General features: G+C 38.9%; 1 protein-coding gene across 2 annotated transcripts in view; it reads right to left on the bottom strand.

Moving 5' to 3' along the window:
* The window catches only part of nlgn1 (neuroligin 1), a 340091-nt gene that overhangs the window by 300431 nt on the left and 12499 nt on the right, over positions 1-27161 (bottom strand). For both annotated transcript variants that reach the window (XM_026305296.1, XM_026305297.1), the window contains exon 2: positions 11822-12851. In XM_026305296.1, the coding sequence (XP_026161081.1) occupies positions 11822-12362 (541 nt within the window). In that variant the 5' untranslated portion in view covers positions 12363-12851. The remainder of the gene's footprint in view (positions 1-11821; positions 12852-27161) is intronic.

Here is a 27161-nt window from a genome sequence, read left to right as displayed (position 1 = left end):
ATGCATTGCAGGACACAGATCAACATTGGAGCATGGCTTCCTGTTTCTGTATGTAAGATTATTAAAAGAATATTAACAGTCCAATGTTTGTTGCAGCTTGTTCAGGTATTGTAAGACTATTTCATAGTTAATAGTGAAGAAATATGCAGACTGTCTAACCGATTTGCTCTTTGGTGTTGTGTTGGTGTCATGGTGAGAACATTGGTAGCTGCTTCTTCGCGGACATGTTAAACATTTTTGCAGGACTGAGGATGAAAACATTAAATAACATTAGGTATTGTAGTCTTTTTGTAAGTTTTTTTTAACGATTTAGGAGAGTTATGAATGTGTGCTCCTGCCAATAAGTTGTCTCAGTTGGAGTTGCCAAAACATGAATAACTCTACAATGTATGTACTAGATCACTACATTGTTCTTTTTTTTTTTTTTTTAGCATTTTATCTTATGTGCTGCCTGAACCAGCATGCTAGCTCTGAGTCTCGCTGACACCTTCAGCAAACATGGGAGTGCTCAGAATTAAATTTCCAAGAAATCTAAAAATGGTGTTCTGCATTCTAATTTTATAATGCAGTCAAAAAATGGATGAAATAGCTGATCACCTTATATTGAGTTAAAAAGGCTTTTGCTTTGACTTTCGGCCATGCTGACAATAATTACAGTGGTTACGGAAAGTCTTCAGACCCCTTCAAATTTTTCACTCTTTGTGTCATTGCAGCCATTTGCCAAAATCAAAAAAGTTCATTTTATTTCTCATTCATGTACACTCAGCACCCCATCTTGACAGAAAAAAACAGAAATTTTTTCAAATTTATTAAAAAAGAAAAACTGAAATATCACATGGTCATAAGTATTCAGACCCTGTGCTCAGTATTGAGTAGAAGCACCCTTTTGAGCTAGTACAGCCATGAGTCTTCTTGGGAATGATGCAACAAGTTCTTCACACCTGGATTTGGGGATCCAGGTGTGAAGAACCTGCCATTCTTCCTTGCAGATCCTCTCCAGTTCTGTCAGGTTGGATGGTGAACGCTGGTGGACAGCCATTTTCAGGTCTCTCCAGAGATGCTCAATTGGGTTTAGGTCAGGGCTCTGGCTGGGCCAGTCAAGAACGGTCACAGAGTTGTTCCGAAGCCACTGCTTTGTTATTTTAGCTGTGTGCTTAGGGTCATTGTCCTGTTGAAAGGTGAACCTTCGGCCCAGTCTGAGGTCCTGAGCACTCTGGAAGAGGTTTTCTTCCAGGATATCTCTGTACTTGGTGTCATCAGACCAGAGAATCTTATTTCTCATACTCTGGGAGTCCTTCATGTGTTTTTTGGCAAACTCTATGAGGGCTTTCATGTGTCTTGCACTGAGGAGAGGCTTCCGTCGGGCCACTCTGCCATAAAGCCCTGACTGGTGGAGGGCTGTAGTGATAGTTGACTTTGTGGAACTTTCTCCCATCTCCCTACTGCATCTCTGGAGCTCAGCCACAGTGATCTTTGGGTTCTTCTTTACCTCTCTCACCAAGGCTCTTCTCCCACGATTGCTCAGTTTGGCTGGACGGCCAGGTCTAGGAAGAGTTCTGGTTGTCCCAAACTTTTTCCATTTGAGGATTATGGAGGCCACTGTGCTCTTAGGAACCTTGAGTGCTGCAGAAATTCTTTTGGAACCTTGGCCAGACCTGTGCCTTGCCACAATTCTGTCTCTGAGCTCCTTGGGCATTTCCTTCGACCTCATGATTCTCATTTGCTCTGACATGCACTGTGAGCTGTAAGGTCTTATATAGACAGATGTGTGCCTTTCCTAATCAAGTCCAATCAGTTTAATTAAACACAGCTGGACTCCAAGGAAGGAGCAGAACCATCTCAAGAAGGATCAGAAGAAATGGACAGCATGTGAGTTAAATATGAGTGTCACTGCAAAGGGTCTGAATACTTATGACCATGTGATATTTCAGTTTTTCTTTTTTAATAACTTTGCAAAAATTTCTACATTTCTGGTTTTTTCTGTCAAGATGGGGTGCTGAGTGTACATTAATGAGAAATAAAATGAACTTTTTTGATTTTGGCAAATGGCTGCAATGACACAAAGAGTGAAAAATTTAAAGGGGTCTGAATACTTTCCGTACCCACTGTATGTCATACAAATAAAAATGAAAGAAAAGAAAATGAAATAGTTTCAGGCAAATGGCACAGTCAAATGATAAAACTGTTCCACTTTTGCTGATGACTTTGCTTAAACCACCCTATATCCATTTTGTTGTCTGAAGACAAATAAACACAGACACATACAAAGGAACTGTAAGAGCTGGATAATATAATATATTTCTGCAGAGCTAAACACTTGTGGCTGGACTTGCTGATTTAAGACTCAACTAACTTGAATCCTGAAGGCTTAACTTGACACTTGGAGGGAAAACTGCTAGAGAGACGTGACTTGGAGACTGTAGGTAGACTGATAATGTGGAAGATCTGTCAGCTAACACTGTCCCATGTGACCCACTAAACTGAGATGAGTATCCCAGATTCAGGGCTGCACATTTAAACACTGAGTCCATCTCCAGAGCTGATTTTATGTCTGTCTGTCCCTGTTGGTGACCCAAAAAAAATATTAAAAACGTTCTATTGAATATATCTCAGTCTTTTGGATGACTGCCAAGTTGTCAGGAATAATTAATCATCAAGATCAATCTAAAAAAAACCTAACCACGATTGTAGCAGATGGAGAAATTGACCTGGTAGTATTAATATTTATTAGACATAAATCCAGGGTTTTTCTGCAATTGTTCATAAACCTAAATGTTAGCAGTTTATCTCACCATCTCTTCATTTGTTAAACTGGGCATGAAGAGTAGTTTCATCCTCTCATTTCCAGGATATTGGCTAATTTCCTCCCTGCATCCTGAAAGTGATTCTGACGCACGCATCATTTATGTGCTAGGGCTTTCCTTCAGTTAAAAATTCCTTTGCTACAGTTATTAATATTGTGGTTTCATCTGTGTATTGTTTAAAGTGTACTTATTAGCTTGAAGTGGAAAATTTAAGCCATGAGCCGTACAGTGCGCACATTTATGATTTGGTATATCACATTGAAACATTATTTCATCATGAAAGAAAACACACCTCACTAAGAAATGATGGTTTTCTGTCTTGTCTGATAAGGGTGATGTTTGTAAAGCAACAGAAGCAGACTCTAAAGAATCCTGGAAATGCAAGGACAATTCAATGTGCCATCAACCTGTAATGTGACCAGTGGCCACAGTGTCAAACTGAAGTTGTATAAACCTGTTTTCATTTTGACTATTTTGTTTCTGCTGTTGGCTAGCAAAATGAGCATTCATTCATTTGTACAATATTCATTTGTATATTTTTTGCAACAGTTCCAGGTTAAGGTGCACCTTTTTTGCCATAATCCATTCAGTAGTCCTCATTCGCGTGCTGTTTGTGTGCAGAGACTAATATTATTGCCTACAGTTAGTTTACAGCTGCCTCTCCATCATCATTGAAGCAAATAGCTTCATGCGTTACATAGCTGAAAGGCCATTTCGGAAAGGGCCCCCATAAATAATGACTAGAGGTGAAATGGAAACTAAGGAAAAGCTGTTACTTTTCACCACGCCGCATGTGTCTGCGTTGTTCACAATGTGCTGTGTCTGAAATATGCATGAGGCAAAATGTTCCTCACCATAGTAGCAACGACAAAGTGCTCAAGAAAAGAGGGTGGAGAGAGAGAGAGAAAAAAAGATTGATTTATTTGTTACATGAATCTTAGAAATGGGGCAACATTATGACATTCCCGTCCCCGCTTCTTTGTACAGTTGTACAGTATTTTGTGAAACTGCTGGTGTTGGTGGTGTGCCAAAGGTTCAAATGTCCTTCATTTAATATTCAGGAAGAAAAAAAAGTAAGCTGCTCATTTATTTATTGTAATGCAAGTGTCATGAATATGTATGAGCAACTATCAATGCTGTCACCTTGAGCAGTTGCATGTGTGTGTGCGTATGTGTGTTTGTCATATGTGCAGGTTTGAGTTTAGGTGAATAGATGCTGGTGTGTGCATCTGAAAAAACAAAAGGTTGTAAACAGTTTATACAAGGTCATCCTCTTCTTTCTTTTGATATTTTCTACTACTTACCTTTTCTACAGTTTGTGTATATAGCCCATATAGCATGAAAAATGTAAACACAGTGCTTTACGGCCACTTTCATATTGAATCACCAGATGTGACAAGCTTTAGGAGAGAGGGGTTACCACTGGACTTTTCTACATATTGATTCAGAAGAGAAATAATAAAAAATTGATGAGGAAAAATAGAAAATAAAATCCAAGTGAATAAAAGACAAAAAGTTGTGGATCCATCCATTATGTGTGCACATTCTAGGAACAGCACAATACTGGGCACCCAGACACTTAAAAGACAATAGATTGTTGGATTCTTAGGATTTTTCAGATTTTGTGGAAGATATGCACTGACTACTATATCAATTTCCTTTGAGAACGAGTGATTATTATGAAGCTGTCCAGTGTTTAACACCTTGCTGTGTACTGAAGGACTGGAAAGATTTCGGTTTCAAATTAATGGAAAAGGAGGAACTGGTGTCTGATTTCCAGTCTCTTCAGGATCAACTAAAACATTAGTTGATGCAAATTCTGTTGCCACGCACACAATCATAAAGGCGTGAAGGAAAAAATTGAAGTTTAAAAAAGTGCATCTTGTGTGGAGGTTGTGAGCTGAAGAAATGAGCACCCACAAAAACTGTTAACTTTTAGAGAGAATAAATCCTGGTGGCACATTAATTGCTTTTCTGGCAAAATATGTGGCTTTTCTCTCTCTTCTTAGCAGTGTAGTGAGATTCTGCCAATTCACAATCTATTATTAACTAGATCATACTTGAGTTTTCTTTAAAATTAACTTTTTTCCCCTCATCAAGTACTCCAAATTGGTTTCTTTGCCTTGCTTAATAATTTGTTTTACTCTAATCTGTGTTTGGCAGCACTTTGCTGAGTTAAATCTGCTGTACTTCAGTACTTCTCTTTGAATTAAACTCTTGGAAGCACATACATTGAACATGTGAAGCTTTATTTAGGCAGTTTGGGACAGTAAAACTGTAGATTAAAACCCAAACAAATGACATATGCACACAAATACATGATTTACAAAATGTATTCCAATGATTTACTATGAAGGGCTATTTACTGATGACTAGTGCAGTACTGAGAGATTTTAGTAATTCCTAAATTACAGAGCATGTCAGCACACTATTATTTGACAAACCTAAATCTATATTCCAGTATAGAATAAGAAGCATTAATATAAGTCATAACTGGGTGCCATGGATTCAGGATTCTGTTCTGTCAGCTGCAGCCCACTGAGAGATTAATCATATTGTAAAGTCAGGAGTGTGGGTCATGGATGGCAACATAAATAATTCATCCATTTGTCTTTGTCTATTGGGGCACTTATACCTTGTCACCCACTACAGTGCAACAACCAGGAAGTGCCAATCAATGCAGAAGTATCTAAAAAACATTATTTTCTCACGAGAATACCGACTGGAATTAAGACTGGAAAATACAGCTGCAGCAGACAACTTCATAAGTTTTCATATTCTACTGGGCAGATTGCCATTTCTTTGGTAGTGCAAGATGATGGAAATATTTGATTTTAATGATCCCTTGATATTTCCTGTAGCACTACATTCAGGGCAAAGGTGACATTTATCAGTTTGTATGCCTTTTGGAATGACAGAATCGTCAGTATGTTATTTCATTTCCTTAGTATTGACTGGTGGAATAAACATTATGGCCTGTATGTGATTCAAGTACGGTTTAATGAGTTCTGGTGTCCGTCTCCTCTCTGCATTAGTGTCCCTGTCTGTCTGTCTCAGGTAATAATTATTACCATCACACAGAGATGGTAAGCTTGCTTTCTCAAATAAATGCTAGTCAAAATCCAGTTGAAAGCTCTTTGGCCTAAAATGCAGCAACTTCAACTGAATGTCATAACCATGCTGCTAGTAATTATCATAGCTTTTCAGAGAGGTTTTCAGTGGTAGGCTAGGCTTTAGATGACATCCGTTACTAAAAACAGATAAAAAGACAAGTCTAGCACCTGCCCAGCAGCCAGCACAGGTACTGAATCAAGCTTTGATACAAAAACCTTGTCTGACAATGAGTTAACATTGTCCTGATGCATAGACACATACACTAATCCATGGACTCAACTATGCCGGCACACAAACAAGCACTACACACTAGCACAAGAAGAAACACCAATGTGGAGAAGTTAGGCTGTGAGTGAAGGTGACAGAGCCCCTCAAGGGAGATCCAAACACAAGAAGGGCCATGCATATTCCTGCTTTGCATTTCTTCCACTCTGTTTGTGTGTCTTTGTTCACATTTGTGTGTGCATTACCTCCCGCAGGATCTTCCTTTCACAACTACAAAACTGGGACAAAGCCCGAGGAATAGAAGAGAAAATGACAAACGCAGATGAAAAGGACAGAGAGGGAAAGTGAGATGTGGGAGGGTGGATAGGTCAGGACAGACAGAGACACAGACACAGACTTGAGGGAAAAGGACAAACTGTGCAGATGGAGATCAAGACTGAGAGAAATAGAGACACAGGAAGAAGAATGAGATGAGGATAAGGAATAAACTATGAGAAATTCACCTTCTGTGAAGTTTACTCCATCTTGACAAAATCCACACCTACAATGGTGGTTTAACTTCAAACCCCTCTAGAGTGGAGACAGCACACATAAATTTCAGAATAATGCAACATGTTGAAATATTTCCAGAGCTATTTGTGATATTAAAAAGTGTGTACATGCACTGGGAAAGGGTCTTGTTTGCAGTTTAAATGGCCTACTTTTGTTTTAAAACTATCAATGTATTAGTCAACTGAATATAAACATAGAGGGAGATCCAACCTGCAGAGACACTTTGCAGAGATTTTTTTAAATTTGTTTTTTTAACAAGGTTTGACAGGGTTAAATGGTAAATAGTTGATTCAGACAAGCACACAATCACTATGGATCCAAGTGTATTCAATAATATACATGCAATATTTTAGAGAATAAGCAGGCCTGTATTTTGCTTTCATCACATATATAGACTCAAAGTTGTGCCTGATGAGTTACCTGTAACCCTAATTCAATACTATGAATATCTGTGTTGCATCTACTGTGTTAAATGATGCTGAATTAATATAACTACATTAACTACTACAATTTTCACCACATTCCACAGTGCAGTTCGATCACTCTGATTAAATCACTGCCAGTGCCTGTCTGACCTGTTTGGTCTGCCAGAGAGCAGACCCTTTTGGTGAGGTTGAGCTTTCTCATGAACCGCTGATATATAAGGTGCATTTAAGAGACTGACATTACAAAATCTAAAAAAGCCTGACAAAATCCTCTACCAACTGCTAAACTGACTGAAACACAATCAATCCTTACATTAAAAAAGCAATACTGATACACGACACTGTTCTTCCCTGATATTCGCTTCACATATTTTCTGTTTTAAATTAAACTTTTATAGTTTGTTACATGAACTTTCCTTCAATTTCTTACATGTATTTTTTCATCAGCTCATGTTTTCCTGTTCCCCTTAATGCCTTTTGACAACCTGCAGAATTGAGACATGAATGTGCCTGGAGTCATCAGTGGGTTTAGGTGGAGACTGTGCTAATAAAAGCAGAGCAAGGAACAAGGAGTGGAAAATTTTCCAAAACTGTAAAATTCACCACCGAACAGCTATTTTGAATAGTGACTAGATATTATGCAACCTTGTTCTCTAGAAACGACATTTATATGATCTTGTCAAACAGCCAAAAACAAAAAGGTATTCAACGTCAAATGATGTAACAGAGAAAACCAGCAAATAATTACACTGGATACATTTTTTTTTCTCCAGCAAACAATGTATAGTTTAAACAGTTATTTGATAGAGAATAGCTGTTGATTAATTCTGATTGAACAATCAGTATGTTATTCATTGCAGCTGTAATGCACATGTTTGCAAATGGTTTGAAAATGTTTAATGCCAGTTCTAAGATGGGCACTCAAGTTGGCAGCTTGCACTTAAAATGCACTCAGGTCCCACGTGGATGCAAGGATACAGTCACAGAGGCCTTTGGCAGCACCTCTCCATACTAACGTGTTTTAGAGCTTATTTCTGCTAAAAAATATTGGACAAGTTACATATTGCAGCTATAATAAAAAAAGAAAATCTTAGAATAAAGATTTCATTGTGGTTCTACATGTTTTGCTCAAAAAGCATTGAGGTTCAATACCCAGCCCTGCGTAGTTCTCATAGCATAGATTCCGAAGGCACATAACAGACCTGCAGCAATGATTTTCTCCAGTATGTCTATGTGATCTTGCAACGTGAATGTCTTTTTGTTTTCTCTGTGTGCCACTCACACTTTGCTATTTTTGACTCATTTTTACTAATTTTGTTCAGCTAGCTGCCATCTGTGAGAAGTTCTGCTGCATTTATTTCCATTTTCGAACTGAATTGCGTTACATGCTGCAGAGTGAGACGACCAACCATAACACTGCTAACCCTGATCTCGTTAACAGAGACCACGATCCCAGCATGTGATAACTTAATGACCGTACTCCTTCCCAGACACATCAAGAACACTACTTTGAACCACAGAAGACTTTTTTTAAGCAGCATGGCACAGGAAGCTGCTATAGTTCTTATGAGGACAAAAAGATGAATCTCACAGCAATTACAGTGAGACTCTCTCACTTTCACCACTGCTTTATTATTTGGCTCTTTGTTTTTGTCCTTCTTGCTCTAATGTACTCCTTGCTGTCTTTTTCACTGCTCTCCATCACTGCCTATCTCAGGGATAGCCATTTCAACACATGATCAATTCATTTCTAAGACTTTCCAAACATTTTTTGCAAGGCTAAGTTCCACATGAAATATAAATTTTCTAATATTCACACACTGTATGATGACTCAACTAATACCAACTGTAACTAAAATAATGTTGAAACTCCCAGTGCAGTTACTCAGTCAAATCACTGGGAATTTTAACATGATTATGTATTATTGACCCAGAAAAGATCCTGTGGTGAACCTTCTTACAGTTTATTATCTGACCTGAAATACGCAATTCAAAAAGTGCAGAGTTTAAAAAGATGTTTATCATCAAGTATCAGTCAAGGTACACTTTAGTATTCAAATCAAACGTAAAAGTGATACAGTGTGCCACGCACACCCTGCATATGTTAGATGTTGTTACTTATTTGATCAGGCTTTTTTATCCTTGGAGGTTTTTTTAAGGACACATTGTGTTTTATTATTCTATTGGATATCTTTGTAGTATGTACTTTAAAATTGAGTTGAGTATAACTACTTTCAAATACTATAGTTATAACAAATATTCTGTAGATAACAGTTAATGAAGATAGTTGCAATAAAAGAAAAAAGTTAAAGTTGGAAAATGATTGTTGTTATGAGACTGTCCTGTGAAAAGGGCATCAAATTACCAAAAAATATTTCCTTTATATAACAGCTTACAAGAAAATAGGAGCTGCAACTGATATGCTAAAGCTACCATTTGTCCCAAATTAAGGGCAAAAAAATATTCAAAAATGCCTATGTACATTATTTATGCATTTTTTAATTATGACTACAGCTGCATAGAATGTATCCTAATGAAGTACATACTGCAAGAGTACAAATGTGCAAGTGGTTCCGGTTCACAAGAATAAATGAATATCTTCTGAACAGACAGACAGCTGGTAGTGAACTGATGCCAGGCCCATGCTACAGTCTTGCTTTAATTTTTTATACAATATGCATTGTTTTCAAGACCCAATCTCCCTTTTGCAACTGCAGGAGATTGTCTAGGTCTTGGTGTTATGATGGGGATTCTGCATGCTTTGTGACTAAAATGTAAGCATCTATAATCCACACTTTGAACACAGTTCTCCTCCCGTCTTTGTGCATCACAGAGAAGAAAAGAAGAATGGTGAGGTTAGAGTGTACATGTATCTGTGTTGTAAGAGGAGAAATAATGTACACTAAGTGATAATGCAGGTTGCTGCCAAGACAATGACATTAACACCAAGACCCGATCAAGGACACTGTCAGCATCTCTCTTTATCAATCTGTCTCTCTCTCTCACACACACACACTCCTCACGCAAACATGTATACACACAAAAACATTCACACATCCAGGAAGGGAGAAGCTGAGGGACAGGCAGAGAAAGATATTATCTTGATGAAACATTACTCCATACAGTAGCCCAAGCCAAAATGAACACAGCTCTGCTTTCTTTTAATGGAGATTACAGAGTCAAAGGCCAGCCTGAGCTCATCTTGTTTAACAGTGCATACAGCTACAACACTGAGTTCCTGTACTGTACGTGTGTTTGTGACAGTGTGCTGCTATCTCATCACTCATCAGCCATCATTACTGCAAACCTTTTCACCCCTGATCTGGCAGCCAATCAATTCTTCCAATCTTGCTGACCAATAACAGCACACATCAATGGACCAGGGAGTACAGTGCAACACTATCTGGTCATCATCTCTGCCATCACAAGGTCTACAAATTACATGGCTGATTCAGGGTTTTAATAGCAAATAAGTAATTCTTACTCTCTGCAGGATATCTAATGGTCCTTACCAAGTCTGGTATATCTGAAAAGGTTTCTCCTGCTCTGCTCAGAACTTCTAAACTTGCTTCTGAATTGTATTAGTAAGTTCAAGAGAAATACTGGTTTTGACAGCTTTGTTCCCCTTTGTTTTCAAATTGGCTTCAAATTCACTTTCATGTAGTATTTAAAACTGCCCTGTCCCTTAGATTTAGAATTCATAAAAGTTGCAGATACCTAAGTCCAGACCTGAATAATTTGTAGACCTTGATCTCACTACTGTTCTGTGCTGTACTCCACAGTTCTTCTCTTTTTCTTCAGCCTGTTTCTTCTAACTGTGGGATTGTATAGGTTGCATTCAGATGATACATACCTCCTTGTCTACATATTTTCTTGCCCGGTTTCCTGGCACATTCCTTGGATATTCTTTTGACTGTAAAATGAATAGAAGACTAAAGAATAACATGGAGCTCCTGGACGTGCAACGCACACAGGAGCTGGCATGCACACACACACACACACACACACGCACACACACACACACACACACACACACACAAAGCTGATTGACTGATTTCAAGAGGAGAGAAAGGCAGAAATAAAGACAGAGGGAAAGAATGAATCACACCAGCTCAATCAGCACCACATTCAGTCTATCAGTCGGCCAGCCAGTCATTCAGCCAGTCAGCCAAATCAATCAGTGATGATCATGACAACGACTGTCTTGTTTAATGAACTGTAGCCATTGTGGTGGAGCACAATAGGCTATGATGAGTTACAGACATGAGAGAGGGGAGGGGAAGGCATCTGCTGAAGAGTACAACTAAGGCAATGAGGAGAAAAAGTGGAGCATTTGAGGGGAAGGAGTTGGAGAAGTAACAAGGAGGAAGAGGAGAAAAAAAGACCGAGGCAGCTATGGAGTGGGGTGAAAGAAGCATGACTTGGCAGTGAATGCCACACACACACACACACACACACACACGTCCACATGCAAACTAGTCTTTTCAATACAACCACTCACACATCCTGTACTATATGCATTGTCATGCACATTAAACATGCACAATGTCATGCTTTCCCTCTACTGACAGACAGGGACAAAGAGAAATGCACTCTCACATATATTGTAGATAAAACACACCTAAACAATGCTCTTCTCTCTACCAAAGGTCCCCCCCCCCATTGAACCCTATACCCACAACCATCTGCAGGCTAACTCACCATCCTCCGTGGGGACGTAGATGTTCAGATAAAGGCAGTCCTCGCTCTGGTCTTGGACATATGTGGACACCACATCAATGCTGTTGGTGAACCACACAGGCAGCATAACATCTGGTAGACGGCCCTCCACGATGCTCTGAGGGCACACCGGGGCAAAGTGCGTGGCGTTGCGGATCTCTGGCCAGGATGCTGGTGGCTCAGGTGGCTGAAAGCGACGCTCGCCAGTGGGTGGAGCAGCGTATGGTACACCCAGAAACTGCACGACGGGACCCAAGATCTCATTATTGAGCTCTTTCTTAATGCCACGCAGCTTGCCGTTGGTGGTGGTGACCACTGGGTCATTCTCATCAAGTTTCTGAGCTGACACGGTAGCCAGAGATGCCTGCAGCAGCAGCAGCAGTCCCAGCCATATTAGAGATGACACCCACCAACTGGAATTTAAAGAACCTTCAAACCCTACAAATCCCATCATCCTGTTCCTGCTCTTGGCAGTCTGAAGTAGCTGACACCTGATCCTTGATTGGTGCCTCCAATGGGACATAGCTGCTACTCCTTTTTTCAACTTGTTTGCTGTATCTTCTTGCCCTTTCCTAGTAAAAATTCCTTGTTTTCTATCTCTTACTTATGCCATGCAGATACTATCACAAACGCACGACCACACTAGCTTCACATTCACACATAAGCAAATGTGTAGCTTCTTAGCAAATGAGGTTGTGGTTGCTAATGTTCCTTTTTAAAATCCAGGGAGAGAAAACATTCCATTGAAAATGTAGCAGCCATCAGGTCCTCCTAACATGGAAAATATACTTCAGACAGGTCCTGCCAACAACCATTGCAATGAAGAAGAAAACAGCAAAGATATCATCTTTATGCGCCACTTCTCAGCATGTAGACAAGCCAGTCAGTGATGATGGTTTCCACCATTCTGAGGTGAGAAGACTGCCAAGTACAGCAGTGAAAACAGGAGTTGCCATGCAGTGGGTAATTTGGTTATACTTGGAGTAGTTGTGTCCAGTCCAAAATCCGTCCCCTGCAAACCAGAAAGGAAGCAACAATTAGCATTCATGCAAAAAGGCAATAATACATACAATTTAATATAATTTATTATCGCTACTTTAATTTCAAACTTTCTGCAAACCATTAAAATATCAACTAGTCATAGAAGCAGCATTTAATTTGCCTATATGTGGAGATTAGTGGGGAGGGAGTCCTAGTGCAGTGAGGTTGGGGGTGGCGGGTCTACAATATCAGTACCACAAACTAAATTCTATTCACCTGGTGGGTGGGATGAGACTGATGTCTCAAAATGAAGCTGTCTAAATAACCAGATACAACTAGGGAGAAATGTGAACACTTTTTATTAGTTAATTTTTTATCATTTTAGGGGCAGCATGGTGGTGCTTAGGAAACAGGAGGACTCCCTCTCTCTGCATGGGATTTCTCCTGGTACTCCTGCTTCCTCACACAGTCCACAGACATGCAGGAAGCAGTTAGGTTAATTAGTTATTAGTAAATCGTCCATAGTGTGAATGTGAGAAAGTTTGTCTGTCTGTCTGTCAGTCTTGTAACAGACTGTTGATCTGGCCAGGGTGTACCCCAACTCACACTGGGATTGGCTCCAGTAGAGCTGACGGATAGATCAATGGATGGATATATAATTTATTTTTAAGCAGTAATATGCTGGAGGTGCCCCTTTTAAATAAATCAGGGAAAAGGCATGTATACCCAAATACATTGCCAGTGGTAGACCTTATGCGCAAAACATTGAAAGTCTTGTCCATGTATAAAAATAGACATATCTTTGCAACAACACCATAACTTACTGGCAGAGTACAATGTACAATGCATGAGCATACAATATTTTCATTTTTAATCTGACCTTATATTGTATTTACTTCCATGACTAGATCAAATAAGCTTTGTGCTTGCAGTAACACTGCAGATATTATAGCATTTAAGCAGCAACACTAAAATCTCTTCAATAAGCCACTTCACAAGGCAGCAAATATATTTTAATTCTCCAGAAAAGATTATATTTGGATTTTGACTAAAAATAAAAATGCAACAGCTTTGATGACACAGGACTCATTCTGAACACAGCTGTTTGTTTCTCCTTTGCTGTAAAAAAAACCCCAAAACATCTACGTTAATAAGGCCACAGTAAGATCACGGTGTCACAGAAAAAGATATAAATAATTGATGGTGTTACTGCTACTGTGCCATGTGCGCAAAGTGTGCAGACCCATTGATTCTGTTCTGGTAGTGTTTTATGGAAAACACAATACAGGAAATGAGTTACATTCTAAATTTCTTCGGACACATTTGGATGTCAGGAGGTGGAGGTCAAAGGTGATAACACATCAGGCTTTCATGCAGCAGTATTTGTCAAGTAAACTATTCTCAATAGAATGCAAACATTTTGTGAGAGAACAGAAAAGTGTTTTATTTCCTTACGTCTAAATGCTCAGTAATAGTAGTAAACCCTAAAATAAACAGAATGGGCTTAGTTAAAAAAAAAAACATCTGGGGGGACACAAAAGTGGTACAGAAGCAAATTGAAATAAATATAAATGAATTTCTTGCCTCAAAATAAACAGGAGAGAAATTTGAGCAGGAATCTATTTTGTGTGTGTGAGTGATGTAGAACATGGAGGCTTGTCATCCACGGTATGTGTTTATCTTTTTATTCACACTGCTTAAGAGTCAGTGTTCCACCTGGATGAGCTCACCTTCAGATTTCATACATGGAGAAAGTCCTATTTAGCCACACACACACAACAAATTGTGCAGTTGGCTAAAAACCTATAGATGCACACAGAAACCCTTCAATGAGCTAAGGAAGTTATGTGATTACACGTATATGAAGATATGTGTACACACACTTTCTGAGCCTAACATACTGTAGGTCATATTTATATATGAAAATACACATCCTATTCTCCTCAGTGGTATATATTCACATCTCAGATGGAGAGATGCAAAAAAACAGGAGGATAAAGAGATCAGTCAGATGAGTATGTTAAATACAGTAACAGAAAGCACACTTACATGTATGTACTTCACTATAGGTAACTCACAGCAAGCCTGTCTCCTGTGTCATGTTTCAAGACACTGTAGTCTTTACCTAACCTTAACCAACTGACTAGCCATAAAAATATACAACAATGATAGGGACACTACAAGTACAGTGGGTACGGAAAGTATTCAGACCCCTTTAAATTTTGCACTCTTTGTGTCATTGCAGCCATTTGCCAAAATCAAAAAAGTTCATTTTATTTCTCATTAATGTACACTCAGCACCCCATCTTGACAGAAAAAACCAGAAATGTAGAAATTTTTGCAGTTATTAAAAAAGAAAAACTGAAATATCACATGGTCATAAGTATTCAGACCCTTTGCAGTGACACTCATATTTAACTCATATGCTGTCCATTTCTTCTGATCCTCCTTGAGATGGTTCCGCTCCTTCATTGGTGTCCAGCTGTGTTTAATTAAACTGATTGGACTTGATTAGGAAAGGCACACACCTGTCTATATAAGACCTTACAGCTCACAGTGCATGTCAGAGCAAATGAGAATCATGAGGTCAAAGGAACTGCCCAGGGAGCTCAGAGACAGAACTGTGGCAAGGCACAGATCTGGCCAAGGTTCCAAAAGAATTTCTGCAGCACTCAAGGTTCCTAAGAGCACAGTGGCCTCCATAATCCTCAAATGGAAAAAGTTTGGGACGACCAGAACTCTTCCTAGACCTGGCCGTCCAGCCAAACTGAGCAATCGTGGGAGAAGAGCCTTGGTGAGAGAGGTAAAGAAGAACCCAAAGATCACTGTGGCTGAGCTCCAGAGATGCAGTAGGGAGATGGGAGAAAGTTCCACAAAGTCAACTATCACTGCAGGCGCTTTATGGCAGAGTGGCCCGACGGAAGCCTCTCCTCAGTGCATGAAAGTGCATAGAGTTTGCCAAAAAACACATGAAGGACTCCCAGAGTATGAGAAATAAGATTCTCTGGTCTGATGAGACCAAGATTGAACTTTTTGGTGTTAATTCTAAGCGGTATGTGTGGAGAAAACCAGGCACTGCTCATCACCTGCCCAATACAATCCCTACAGTGAAACATGGTGGTGGGAGCATCATGTTGTGGGGGTGTTTTTCAGCTGCAGGGACAGGACGACTGGTTGCAATTGAAGGAAAGATGAATGCGGCCAAGTACAGAGATATCCTGGAAGAAAACCTCTTCCAGAGTGCTCAGGACCTCAGACTGGGCCGAAGGTTCACCTTTCAACAGGAGAACAACCCTAAGCACACAGCTAAAATAACAAAGGAGTGGCTTCAGAACAACTCTGTGACCGTTCTTGACTGGCCCAGCCAGAGCCCTGACCTAAACCCAATTGAGCATCTCTGGAGAGACCTGAAAATGGCTGTCCACCAACGTTCACCATCCAACCTGACAGAACTGGAGAGAATCTGCAAGGAAGAATGGCAGAGGATCCCCAAATCCAGGTGTGAAGAACTTGTTGCATCATTCCCAAGAAGACTCATGGCTGTACTAGTTCAAAAGGGTGCTTCTACTCAATTCTGAGCACAGGGTCTGAATACTTATGATGATCGGTAATGATCTGTCTGTATTTAATTCTCTGTTTTTGGTTCTGTATAAATGTGAGTGTGTGCTGTAAAGTAATTTAGATCAACCATGTTGTGTGTAAAATGCAATGATATATAAATACAACAAACTGTTGAGTTGTTGGGACAATTCCATAATTGTGTTGCATGCTCAACTGATACTATGGCTACACCCTTGCTGGCCAATATACTGTATATTATATATACTCAGCCTGGCTTTTACTCATTACCCAGCTTTACTTCAATCACCTGATCTAATTTTATGTCTAAATCTACCTGCTGTATTTGTGAACAAAAACCTGAATGTGATGTTGTGATGATCATGTGTGGAGTGGTGGTTTTAATGAGGAACATTGCTGCACAAAGCGATTGTGCAAAACTGAATATTTAAAAACAATTTAATTACAGATAGAAATACAGAGAACCATTCAATTTAATTGATAGATGTACCAACAACAGTCAAAAAATAGTTTATTTTCATTGTGTGTATGAGATCCTTATGCAATCCATATTCCCTGTGTAAAATCATGTTAGCTGCCATGTTGATGCCAGAGGATAAACTGCTTCATTGGCTGCCTTTAAAAGTCAGCAGTTTTTTTTATTTATCCAGAGACACAGAAGAATTGCCTACTAAACTTCTTTTACTTTTAGCAAACTGAAGCATGCTAAATGGTCCCTTTGGGTCATGTCAAACAAGCAAACCAGTGGAACATACCTCTGTTTTCTGTATATGGATGGAAAATTGCAGACTGAATATTACATTATGACAAGAAATAAATCCTTTAGGTCATAAAAGGGTTTCTTGTGTGTTTCTTTCAGCTTAGAAACTTTCATTTCAATTGTTCTTTTAACTGTGCATATTTAAAATTATAATTATTGATTCAGTAGATTAAATACCTGAAAATATAAGCAATTAATTTGTTTCATTTACCAGTGATAAAAATCCATCCAACCATTCATCCATCCATTATCTATACTGCTTATCTTAAAAAGGGTCAGAATGAGGCTGGAACCAATCGCAGCTAACACTGGATGTGAGGCAGGTCACAACATGGACAGAAGATAGCGAAATTCCAACAAATCTCTCTTGAACAAGCACTTGGTGATGGAAGGAAAAACACCATTTAACAGAAAAAAACTCAACTGACATTAATATTGTGTATTACATCACTAAAAGTAGCTTTAATGTTACTGTTCTTACAAATATTTTGTACTATGTGATGAAAATGTGGTGCCTAAATTATCCACAGTGGTAGTAAGCTCACTTACTGTTTAACCTCCATATGCCCAAAGATCTTTGCACTTAACTAGACAAATTTGAGCAAATGCCTTGCATTAGAATATGATACTTAATTAGTTGAAAAAAGTAACCAAAAATGTGTAATTGCATTAGAAACATGAAAAGATGTCATCTTCCCCATTGTCACATCTTTGTTTTCATTTTATATCTAAAAAAGACTGAATGTGACACTGAATATTGGTGTGAATGTCTTTCTAAGGTTGCCCAGGGATGTGGCAGTTTGCATCTGCTGATGTTATTTCCTGTGAGGTCTCATGGGACACAGGCAGCAGTCGGTCCACTGACAACAACATGGGAGTGAAGGTGAAATGTTAAGGGAGCAAACAATTTGAGTTTCCCATCTGCTAGCTCAGAAACAGCAGCAGAAAGCCCCATTTTTCCCTTTGAAACATCTGTTGAGTTAGACTAAGTAACCCCAGCTGTAGTGCCTCTTTTCAGTCAAATCACACAGAAAATTGTGAACTCAAAGCACACATGGTGATGAAGCTGACAGTCATCTCTTTCATTCTCCCAACGCAAACTGGCAGACAGAAGCCCTCCTACCCCTCCTCCCAGCAATCGTGCTTCTAAACAAACCACCACTTATCAGCAACAACACCAAAAAATTCTACATATATAAACAAATGCGAAACAGGGAACCAGCGCATTCAGAATAATAGCAGACAGACAACAGGGGCGACAGGCAATGAGACAGCACTGAAAAGGAAGCTGTTTCCATTGATTGTTCCACTGTTTTGTTAATGAGTCCTTACAAGTGGCTGGGCTACAAGTACTTTTACAGCGAGGCTGGAGAGAAAGAATTACATGCTGCTCTTTGTCATCACAGTCACACGATCTACTGGAAGAGGTCATAAACCAGTCAACAAGTCATTCCCTGGCCATTTAACAGCAAAAGAAAAACATGCGTATTTGCTTTTTGTCAAATCTTGACACCTTATGTTGAGTACTGATTTGCCCTGTGGCCCCATGGTGGCACTGCATCGTTTATTGATGTGCAATATGTAACATCTGAAAGGCAGCTGACTGATAAATTTCAGTGATGTGTTTGAAAACTGAGACATCAGTTATCTCACACTATGCCATCACCCTTTTCACTAAAATATCACACAAACTAAAGCATTGCTTTCACAGAGCAACTCTGTTGGAGAGAAGGCTAACATGACTGTATGTTGAAGGGTATATATTGTCAATTTGCATGTATCTGTGCTATAGAAAAAAACATTTCTCTCAAATTGTAATGTCTTTTGTCCCCACTTTTTTTCACTAAAGCTTGTCTGTGTTGAGATAAAGCTGTTCAGTCCTCCACACTGTCGCCCTACCCCAGAGATGGCGACTCAAGTCGCTTAAGTCACACACACAGTAACTTGAGACTTGATTTGAGACTCGTCAACAAAAGACTTCAGGCTCAGAATTGATGTTTGGGACTTGTGAACAATATATATTTTATCTTATATATTTTTTCATTTTATTTTGACAAGCAGTGTGTTTACTGTTTCTTCTTCTTATGGTAAAGAAGTGGCAGAATAGATGCAGCAAAGGCATATTTCTGCCCTCTATTGGTAGTCAGCACAACCCATTCATGGCAAACCTTACCACAGGTGACTGTAACCTGCAGTACACTGAATTAGTGTCGTAAACATGGCCAACGTCCCAGCAAGTGCAGTCCTGTTTGTTATCAAATTTGGTTATTATGACATTGCAACCATGAGACTTGTGACCAGAGATCTGAGACGTGACTTGGACTTGATGTTTGGGACCCCTGAACAATGTTTATATATTTATTTATTTTATTTTAGCACATTAACGTATATCATTAACATTAATATCTGACAAGCCATGTGTTTGCTATTTTGTTCTTCTTCAGGTAAATACGTGGTAGCGATTGCAAAGTAAGTGGCAATTAGCAAATGTGTATTGCTGCCCTCGACCAGAAGTATCCCACCACGACTTCTTTGCATGGCAAAAACATCTAGCAAGAATCTACAGCACACAAACCCTTAACACAAACTACCCAACACATTAAGGTCTGTAACCCCTAAATGTGTGTGTGTGTGTGTATGTGCGTAGAAACAGAGTTTGTTTGTGGGATATACATGTGATGTTATTGTATCTGGAAGTCTCCACAATCACTCCCCCATGGGTGGTAAACACACAGCAGTCAGCATCTGCCTTTGATGCATTCACACAGAAAACATGAGTAACAGTGCGATAATGGTAAAGAGCTTCTGTGCAATCAACTGCAAAAACACGTTCAGAAACAATTCAAGCAAGAGTTTTTAGAGACTGCTGAAGGCTAAACAGAGGAGAGCAACATGACAAGATTATTTCCAAGCAGCTGAGTAACATCAAGTACCAAAAGCAAACTGGCTAGCCACATGTTATAGTTCACCACTAAATATACTGGATTATTTTAATGTTTCGTGGCACAGGGATAACATATCAATTTCATTTGTATTGGCGCTGCAGTGGATCCCTCTCCTGCCAAAAATTTTGATGCAATGTGCAGGATCATAATTCCATCCAAAGTGCATGAATCTATTGGTGGTGAAGGTGCAGCTTCAGTCAGTAGCTGTCAACAGAGAGACTCTATTCTCAAATCAATGCGTGCGTGACGCTGCCAATAGCTCTTGTCACTCCCTGTCTGCCTGTCATCAGATCAAACCAAACGTCTGAGGCTGTCAGTTTCTCTCTGTGTCCATTTCTATTTTTCTCACCTCTTTGTCTGTATTGATCTAAATCTACCTTTACCTTTATATCCTTCAACCTTTCTGTTCCTTCCAATTTTAGTGTTAGTTTTTTGTTTAGAGACACTTAGTAACTGCTAGTATATTTTTAACTATTCATATTTCAAGTTGTGTTAATTTTGCACCACATTTACAGTAGTATACATTATTAACTCACATTTAGTGTTCTTCAGCAGTGTTCGCTCTGATAAACAGTCGAGCTATAACCATATGTATCTGCTTTGTTGTATGTGTCGCCATCCATGAATCTCCATCTGCATCAGCTGACTCAAACTAAATCATTGTGGCCACATGACTGTGTTAGATTGCCAGTTCTCCATCTGTTTTGTTTGTCTGTCTTGGTTATTTCTCTTTGTGTCATCATTTTTTTTTTTTTAACTCCAGTCTTGTCCCCCTACCCTCGCCTGTTTATTTCTGCATCCCATTGAACCATTGCCCACATCTTAGTGGCAGCTATTTCCCATTGGCTAGATAAACAGTGAATTGGCATACCAATTTTTAGGGCTAGAGCCAGAAAAACAGGAACAATAAAATTATCAGAAAAATTCTGTCCAGTAGGATCAGATCAATGTGGCTAGCAACTGCTTAGGTGGAAGCTACTGGTAATCAGAATAAAGAACAAAAGCTACAACTCCTTACTGCAAACAATACTGAAATTTATGTCAGAAGGATGGATATAACTTCCTTCTCATACTGAAATTTACTACAACAAAGAGAACCTGAATGACAAAGTCTTGCATTTCTTTCAATTTCATTTTTGATAGAATCTAATTTCTAAAATTCAAAGTTCTCACTTAGTTTGGTGCTTTAGTATACTGCATATATTGTAGTTCACTGAATTGTAGTACATTGCATTGCATTGTAGTGCACTACATATATTGTAGTCCACCATAAAGTTCAGAGTAGTTTTATGACAAGTCTTTATATTCAACACCACAGCATTACCACTAATATAGAGAACCAAACACTAATGAAGAAAAACATAATGTAATTAATCAGTGCAGCTGTTTGTTAATCATGAAAGAAAGAGGAAAATCAAATATCAGCTCCCTTATTTTTTGGCAGTTGGAACATGGATTTCAATGCATTTCAAATTAAATTCTAGCTTATCTATTATGAAAAAGCACTTTAAACCACAAATTATCAGGTATCCTCAAATGCACTAATACATCATGCCTGGGTTAATATAAACCATACTGTCTTAAAATAATTTTAACATTGGAAAAAAGGTGAATAAATAATTGGAGCTTTTTCCACAGCACTTCCTCTTGTTTGATTCATTTACTGAAATACTGAATCCTTTAAAACAACGCAGAAATATACAAATTACTGCAACCAGAATATGAAACTTGATCACAAGAATGAAATTACTTCATTTGAATGTGTAAAAATAGAATTACCATACCTCACTGGCTGATTATTTAATTTGCCTTCAAAAAGTAGGATGTTAGACTCATTTCACTAAATGACTTGTTTCATAAGCCATTCTATGCAGCACTTTTCAACACAAATGCTTTTATGGCGAACACACCACATGAAGAATATTGCTGTAAAATGTCACATAAATTCATGTTTAATTCGTGTTTTTTTCAAGTCTGCTTTTTCCTATACTTGAATTCATTCTCCCTGTTCCGTTCTCTCTACTTGGGCGTTAATTTCCTCGTTGCTTCACTTCACTGGTGATTGAATGCCATCGGGTGTTCAGAGCAAATTTCACACGTGATCGGGACCGGGTAACCGACTGGAAAATCCCCCTTCTATCTTCACCTCACGTCTTCATTCCATTTCCTTCCCACCCTCTTCTTCCTATCCTCACTGGCTCACTCACACCTCTTCATTTCTTTATTTTTTCCTCATTATCATTTCCACCATGTTCCTGCCTTCTCTCCTAAAGTGGGTACCACATTTTAAGCCACTGTGCTATACATATGCATATACTTTCATATCTGTGCAGATCATATTATATGTATTGCACTAATGTATCTTCCAGTCTGGTATAAAATGCATACACAAACTCATATAAATCTTGAAAAGTTTGAAACTTTTTTCTGATTTTATCTCATACCCTTGTGCACATTCTCCATTCCTTAATTTCTACTTAACATGTCCAGGTTCTGCATATTTATTTCATCTAATTTCTTCTGTTTTGTTCCACTCATTTCTCATTTGTGATTTCCTGCTTTGCCCTGCAAGGATCAATTAAGTGTTCATCTTATCTTTTGTGCCTACTCATCTCCTCATCTCTTCTCCACTCCTATTTCTCCTCTTTTTACACTTTTATTCACTTCATCAAGCCTACACATTTTTCCACTTATATCTGGTTGTCCTCCCTCTGAACTCCACATCTGTTTTCTCATTTTTTTGTTTCATCAATTTCTATCATTATCAATTTTTTTTTTTTTTCCCCCTTCATTTCCTCTTTTCTTTTCTTCTCTCCATACATTTTGTTCTTCTTCCCTCTGGGGTAAATTTCCTCTTGCTTGGCACCCCTAAACCTTATTTCCTTTACTTTTCCCTCATCCTTTCATTGCTCCTCATCCTTCACTTCATCTCCACCAATTTCACCTCCTGGCCAGGGCAGGAATGCTATAACGGCATAACAAATCCCTGCTGCATCCCCTCAGTCGGAATCGCTGTTCTAATGAGCTCAGATCAGCCACAGCAACCTGCAGCAACACGCCTGCCATTTCAGTAATGCTCAATGACAGCTATGAAAGTGACATGTGACTGTGTTTGTACGTGTGTATATGTTACTCACACTGTGGGGACCAAAACTAGTTTACACACTCACATTGTGGTGACCCAGCTTTCCTCAGATCATGTGAAAAACGTAAGTTTAAGGTTAGGTTTCAGGTTAGGGTGAAGCAAGTAGTGGTTAGGATAAAGATTCAGGTGAGTCCTCAGGAAACACATGTCAAAGTCCCCACAAGGAATGATAACTTACATGTATTGGGACATTGCACTGCACACGTGTTTGCACAGAAAATATGATGCAGTCCTGCATGTGTATTAACTCCTTGGAGAATATTTAATAAAACTGCTTAGTATAAAAATGGAAATCAAATTATCCATTTGTTGCAAAGGGTCTGTACATACAGAAGAACACCAAGTCAACAACATAAGCCACTGGTTTGTGAAAGATACCTGGCATACATTGTGACAATAATAAAAGTGGACCACATATGCTTTCGTTAGACTGAGGTACAAAAGCTATGTGAAGGTGTATGAAAAATCATGGCTTGGGTTTAAATGCTCAATGACTAAAAAAAAATATTAAAATTTAGGCATGTAGTTCAAACCGAGCATCAGGTTGAAGAAGAAAGGGGACTTGGAATGTGTCATGGTTGTTGGTGCCAGATGGGCTGGTCTGAGTATTTCAGAAACTGCTGATCTACTGGGATTTTCACACACAGGGTTTACAGAGAATAGTCCAAAAAAGAGAAAATATCCAGTGAGCGGCAATTGTGTGGACAACAATGCCTTGTTGATGTCAGAGGTCAGAGGAGAATGGGTTGGTTTGAGATGATGGAAAGGCAACAGTAACTCATTACAACCAAACTATGCGGAATACCATTTCTGATGAGTCTTGATTTCAGAACAATTCAGGCTGCTGTTCATTGTGTAATGGTGTAGAGGATATTTTCTTGCCACACTTTGGACCCCTTAGTACCAATTAACCAATTAAGCATAGGCATAACCTACCTGAGTATTGTTGCTGACCATGTCCATACCTTTATGACCACAGTGTACCCATCTTCTGATGGCTACTTCCAGCAGGATAATGCACAATGCCACAAAGCTCAAATCATCTCAAATTGGTTTCTTCAACATGACAATAAGTTCACTGTACTCCAGTTGCCTTAAGTTACCAGATCTCAAGCTAATAGAGCACCTTTTGGATGTGGTGGAAAGAGATTGGCATCATAGATGTGCAGCCGACAGATCTGCATGATTCTATCATGTCAAAATGGACCAAAACCTCAGGGGAATGTTTCCAACACCTTGTGGAATCTATGTCACAAAGAATTAAGGCAGTTCTAAAGGCAAAAGGGGTCCAACCAGGTATTAGCAAGGTGTACCCAATTAAGTGGCCGGTGAGTTTATGATATTATCTGCACTATTAATTTATTATGAGAAGTTATGTTTAGCAGCTCCTCTAAACTTTTAGCCATAAAACATCTGTTACCAAATATAAGTGTCCTTCAAGCTGGTATTGTCAATAAATAAATAAATGTCAATAAAACAAGTCCTAAACTATTATGAACACATCTGCTACATGAACAGATTTTGAAGACATTTCCAAGAGACATTGAAACCTGTGACTGAGCCAGACTGCGACTGGAAAGCAATTCATCTGATCCTACATTCTGTGGACAGAAAAAAAAGAACTTTTTTCTAGTGAAAACTATAAAGTCACAGTTCACCAGTAGCCAGTAGCAGGGTATGAACCTTGACATATGAAAGCTACACAGCAGCCAGCATTTCCACCCAGACCTGACAGTCAGATGCAGCATGTGGAGTCAGTGACAGCCATCCCCATCATATATCCTGGAACAGTCTAAACATACTTAAAGACACAAAGCAAATGAAGCTTGACTACAAGTTAAATCCACAGGGAGATTTGTGGAAGATCTGCATATACAGTCAATTTTCAGTATTTTCAGTACTTCAGCTTAATTGCTTAATAGTAACAAGAAAGGACATGTTTTAGAAATTTGATATGGATAGAAAGTTTATGTATGTGAATGCTGCACTAACATACTGTACAGGCCTGCTATATATTTTGTTATATAAATAATGGATCAAATTTGGCAGTATATTCTTAGTCAGGCATTTATTGTGATACTATGTCAATATCAGTCTGCCCACTAAAAACAATTGGTTCAGTATTTAAAGGGTCTTAAATTCTTTTTTTTTTTTCTTGTAGGTTTCAAAAGATGTTTTAAATTGACTTTTTTGAAGTTAATTCTAAGTAACAGAGGAATGTATTTTGTACTGATATTTCACAATGTAAGAATTGCCATCCAAAAATTGATTTGTTCCAAACTGTTCAACACCTCTCTCTCTGTCAGGCTAACCTCAGCATCACATTTTATGTCTAAATAGTGCCCGGGTATACATAAAGTAATTGCCTTTACTCCAGTTACAGTAAGTGACTGAAAAGAAATTTAGGGATATATATGCCACAGAAAGTCAAAGAACTGCAAAGTTTTCAAACCCAACCCAGTCAAAGCAGTGACACTTAACCACAGCAACATAATGTATTGAGAGGCTGGCTTTAATAAAGTAGAGTCAGCATGCGGAGGCAGCCAGTAGGTGTACTGATTATCTGAGAGGGCAGTCAGGGGAAAACTAAGGGCCAATCATTTCATCCTGGCTTGTCACCACACAGAACATAGTGTTATTTTAGAGAGACCAAGAGAAGGATAGAACAGATAAAGAGAGAGAGAAAGAGACAGACCATAAGGGCTCACAGAAGACTTATGGCTTAGTCAGTCACCCAGCTAAACACTCCATCAGCCTGTGCTTTAGTCAGTCTCAGCCATATCCTACCTCTATTTGCCATCATCCATCTATCCATCTCTCCATCCATCTATCCATCTCTCCACTCACTGCTGTTGTGTGATAAATTCTCACTATTCCATAGTATTTAGCCATCCTTTCATCCCTTTGTCTATTTTAGGAATCTCATTCCACCTCTTGTGCAGGGCTTGTGCATGGGATTTATTCAAGAGGTGTTTATGATTGTTTGATGTATGTGCTTAGCTGGCAGGTCTGTCCAGCTTCAACCTGTCATTGGTCTGAGACAACCAGATGTGTGTGTCTTTCTGTGGTTGTGTGGACAAATTTTAGTTCAATACCAATGTTATTTCACTAGTCGACATTCCTTTTGCAGCTGATCATAGGTTTTAGACTTGGTTTTAGGGTTCAGGTTAGAAATAGGGTGACGGTATAGGTAGATGTTAGGCATTTAAATAATCAAAGGTAATTGGCTAAGGAATATATTATGTCAAAGTGGTTTAGAAATAAATTCATATCAGAGGTGTAACTACCTGTTTCCTTAAAGGAATGTTTACTAGGTGTGAGGATTTTACACCAGGGCAAAGGGTCATTTGGATAGTAAGCCAATGTGGGGGTTGAATGTTTGCTTGACCCTTTGATGGTATGTGGTTCTATCTGTTTTATTGGTTTAGTGTTTTAGTGTAGAGGGTTGTAAATAACTGCCAACAATTTGTTTCTTTGATGGTAAGAAGGATGAAGATAGGTACCTGAACAAACATGTGGGAGTCTGTTCAGGATTAGTCCACAGTACTGTATATAAACCTGGTGTTGTAACACAGAGGGAGAGGATTTCTGCAAGGACGTCCTCTCGAGGCCCGTGATTAAACCTGAAATGATTCATCACACTTGAGAATTAGCAACTCTCAAACTAAAGAAGAAATTTCCACAACATAGGCTTTAAAAATTCAGCTATAATCTTAATTAGTTAATTACCATTTTTAGACAGATTTCCAACAGTTTTCTATAACGTATAACCCAAACCCACTGTCAAAGAAAAAACAATGTTGGCAATGTATTTTACAATAATGAGACACACAATCATCCTATAGGTATGTAATTCTGGCAGGACCACCCACAATTTGTGTCTATCCAGCCCAGATTCCTTTGACATCTGAA

This window comes from Mastacembelus armatus, chromosome 4, assembly GCF_900324485.2.
Source record: "Mastacembelus armatus chromosome 4, fMasArm1.2, whole genome shotgun sequence".
NCBI lineage: Eukaryota > Metazoa > Chordata > Actinopteri > Synbranchiformes > Mastacembelidae > Mastacembelus > Mastacembelus armatus.
This window is presented reverse-complemented; position numbering and strand designations above follow the sequence as displayed.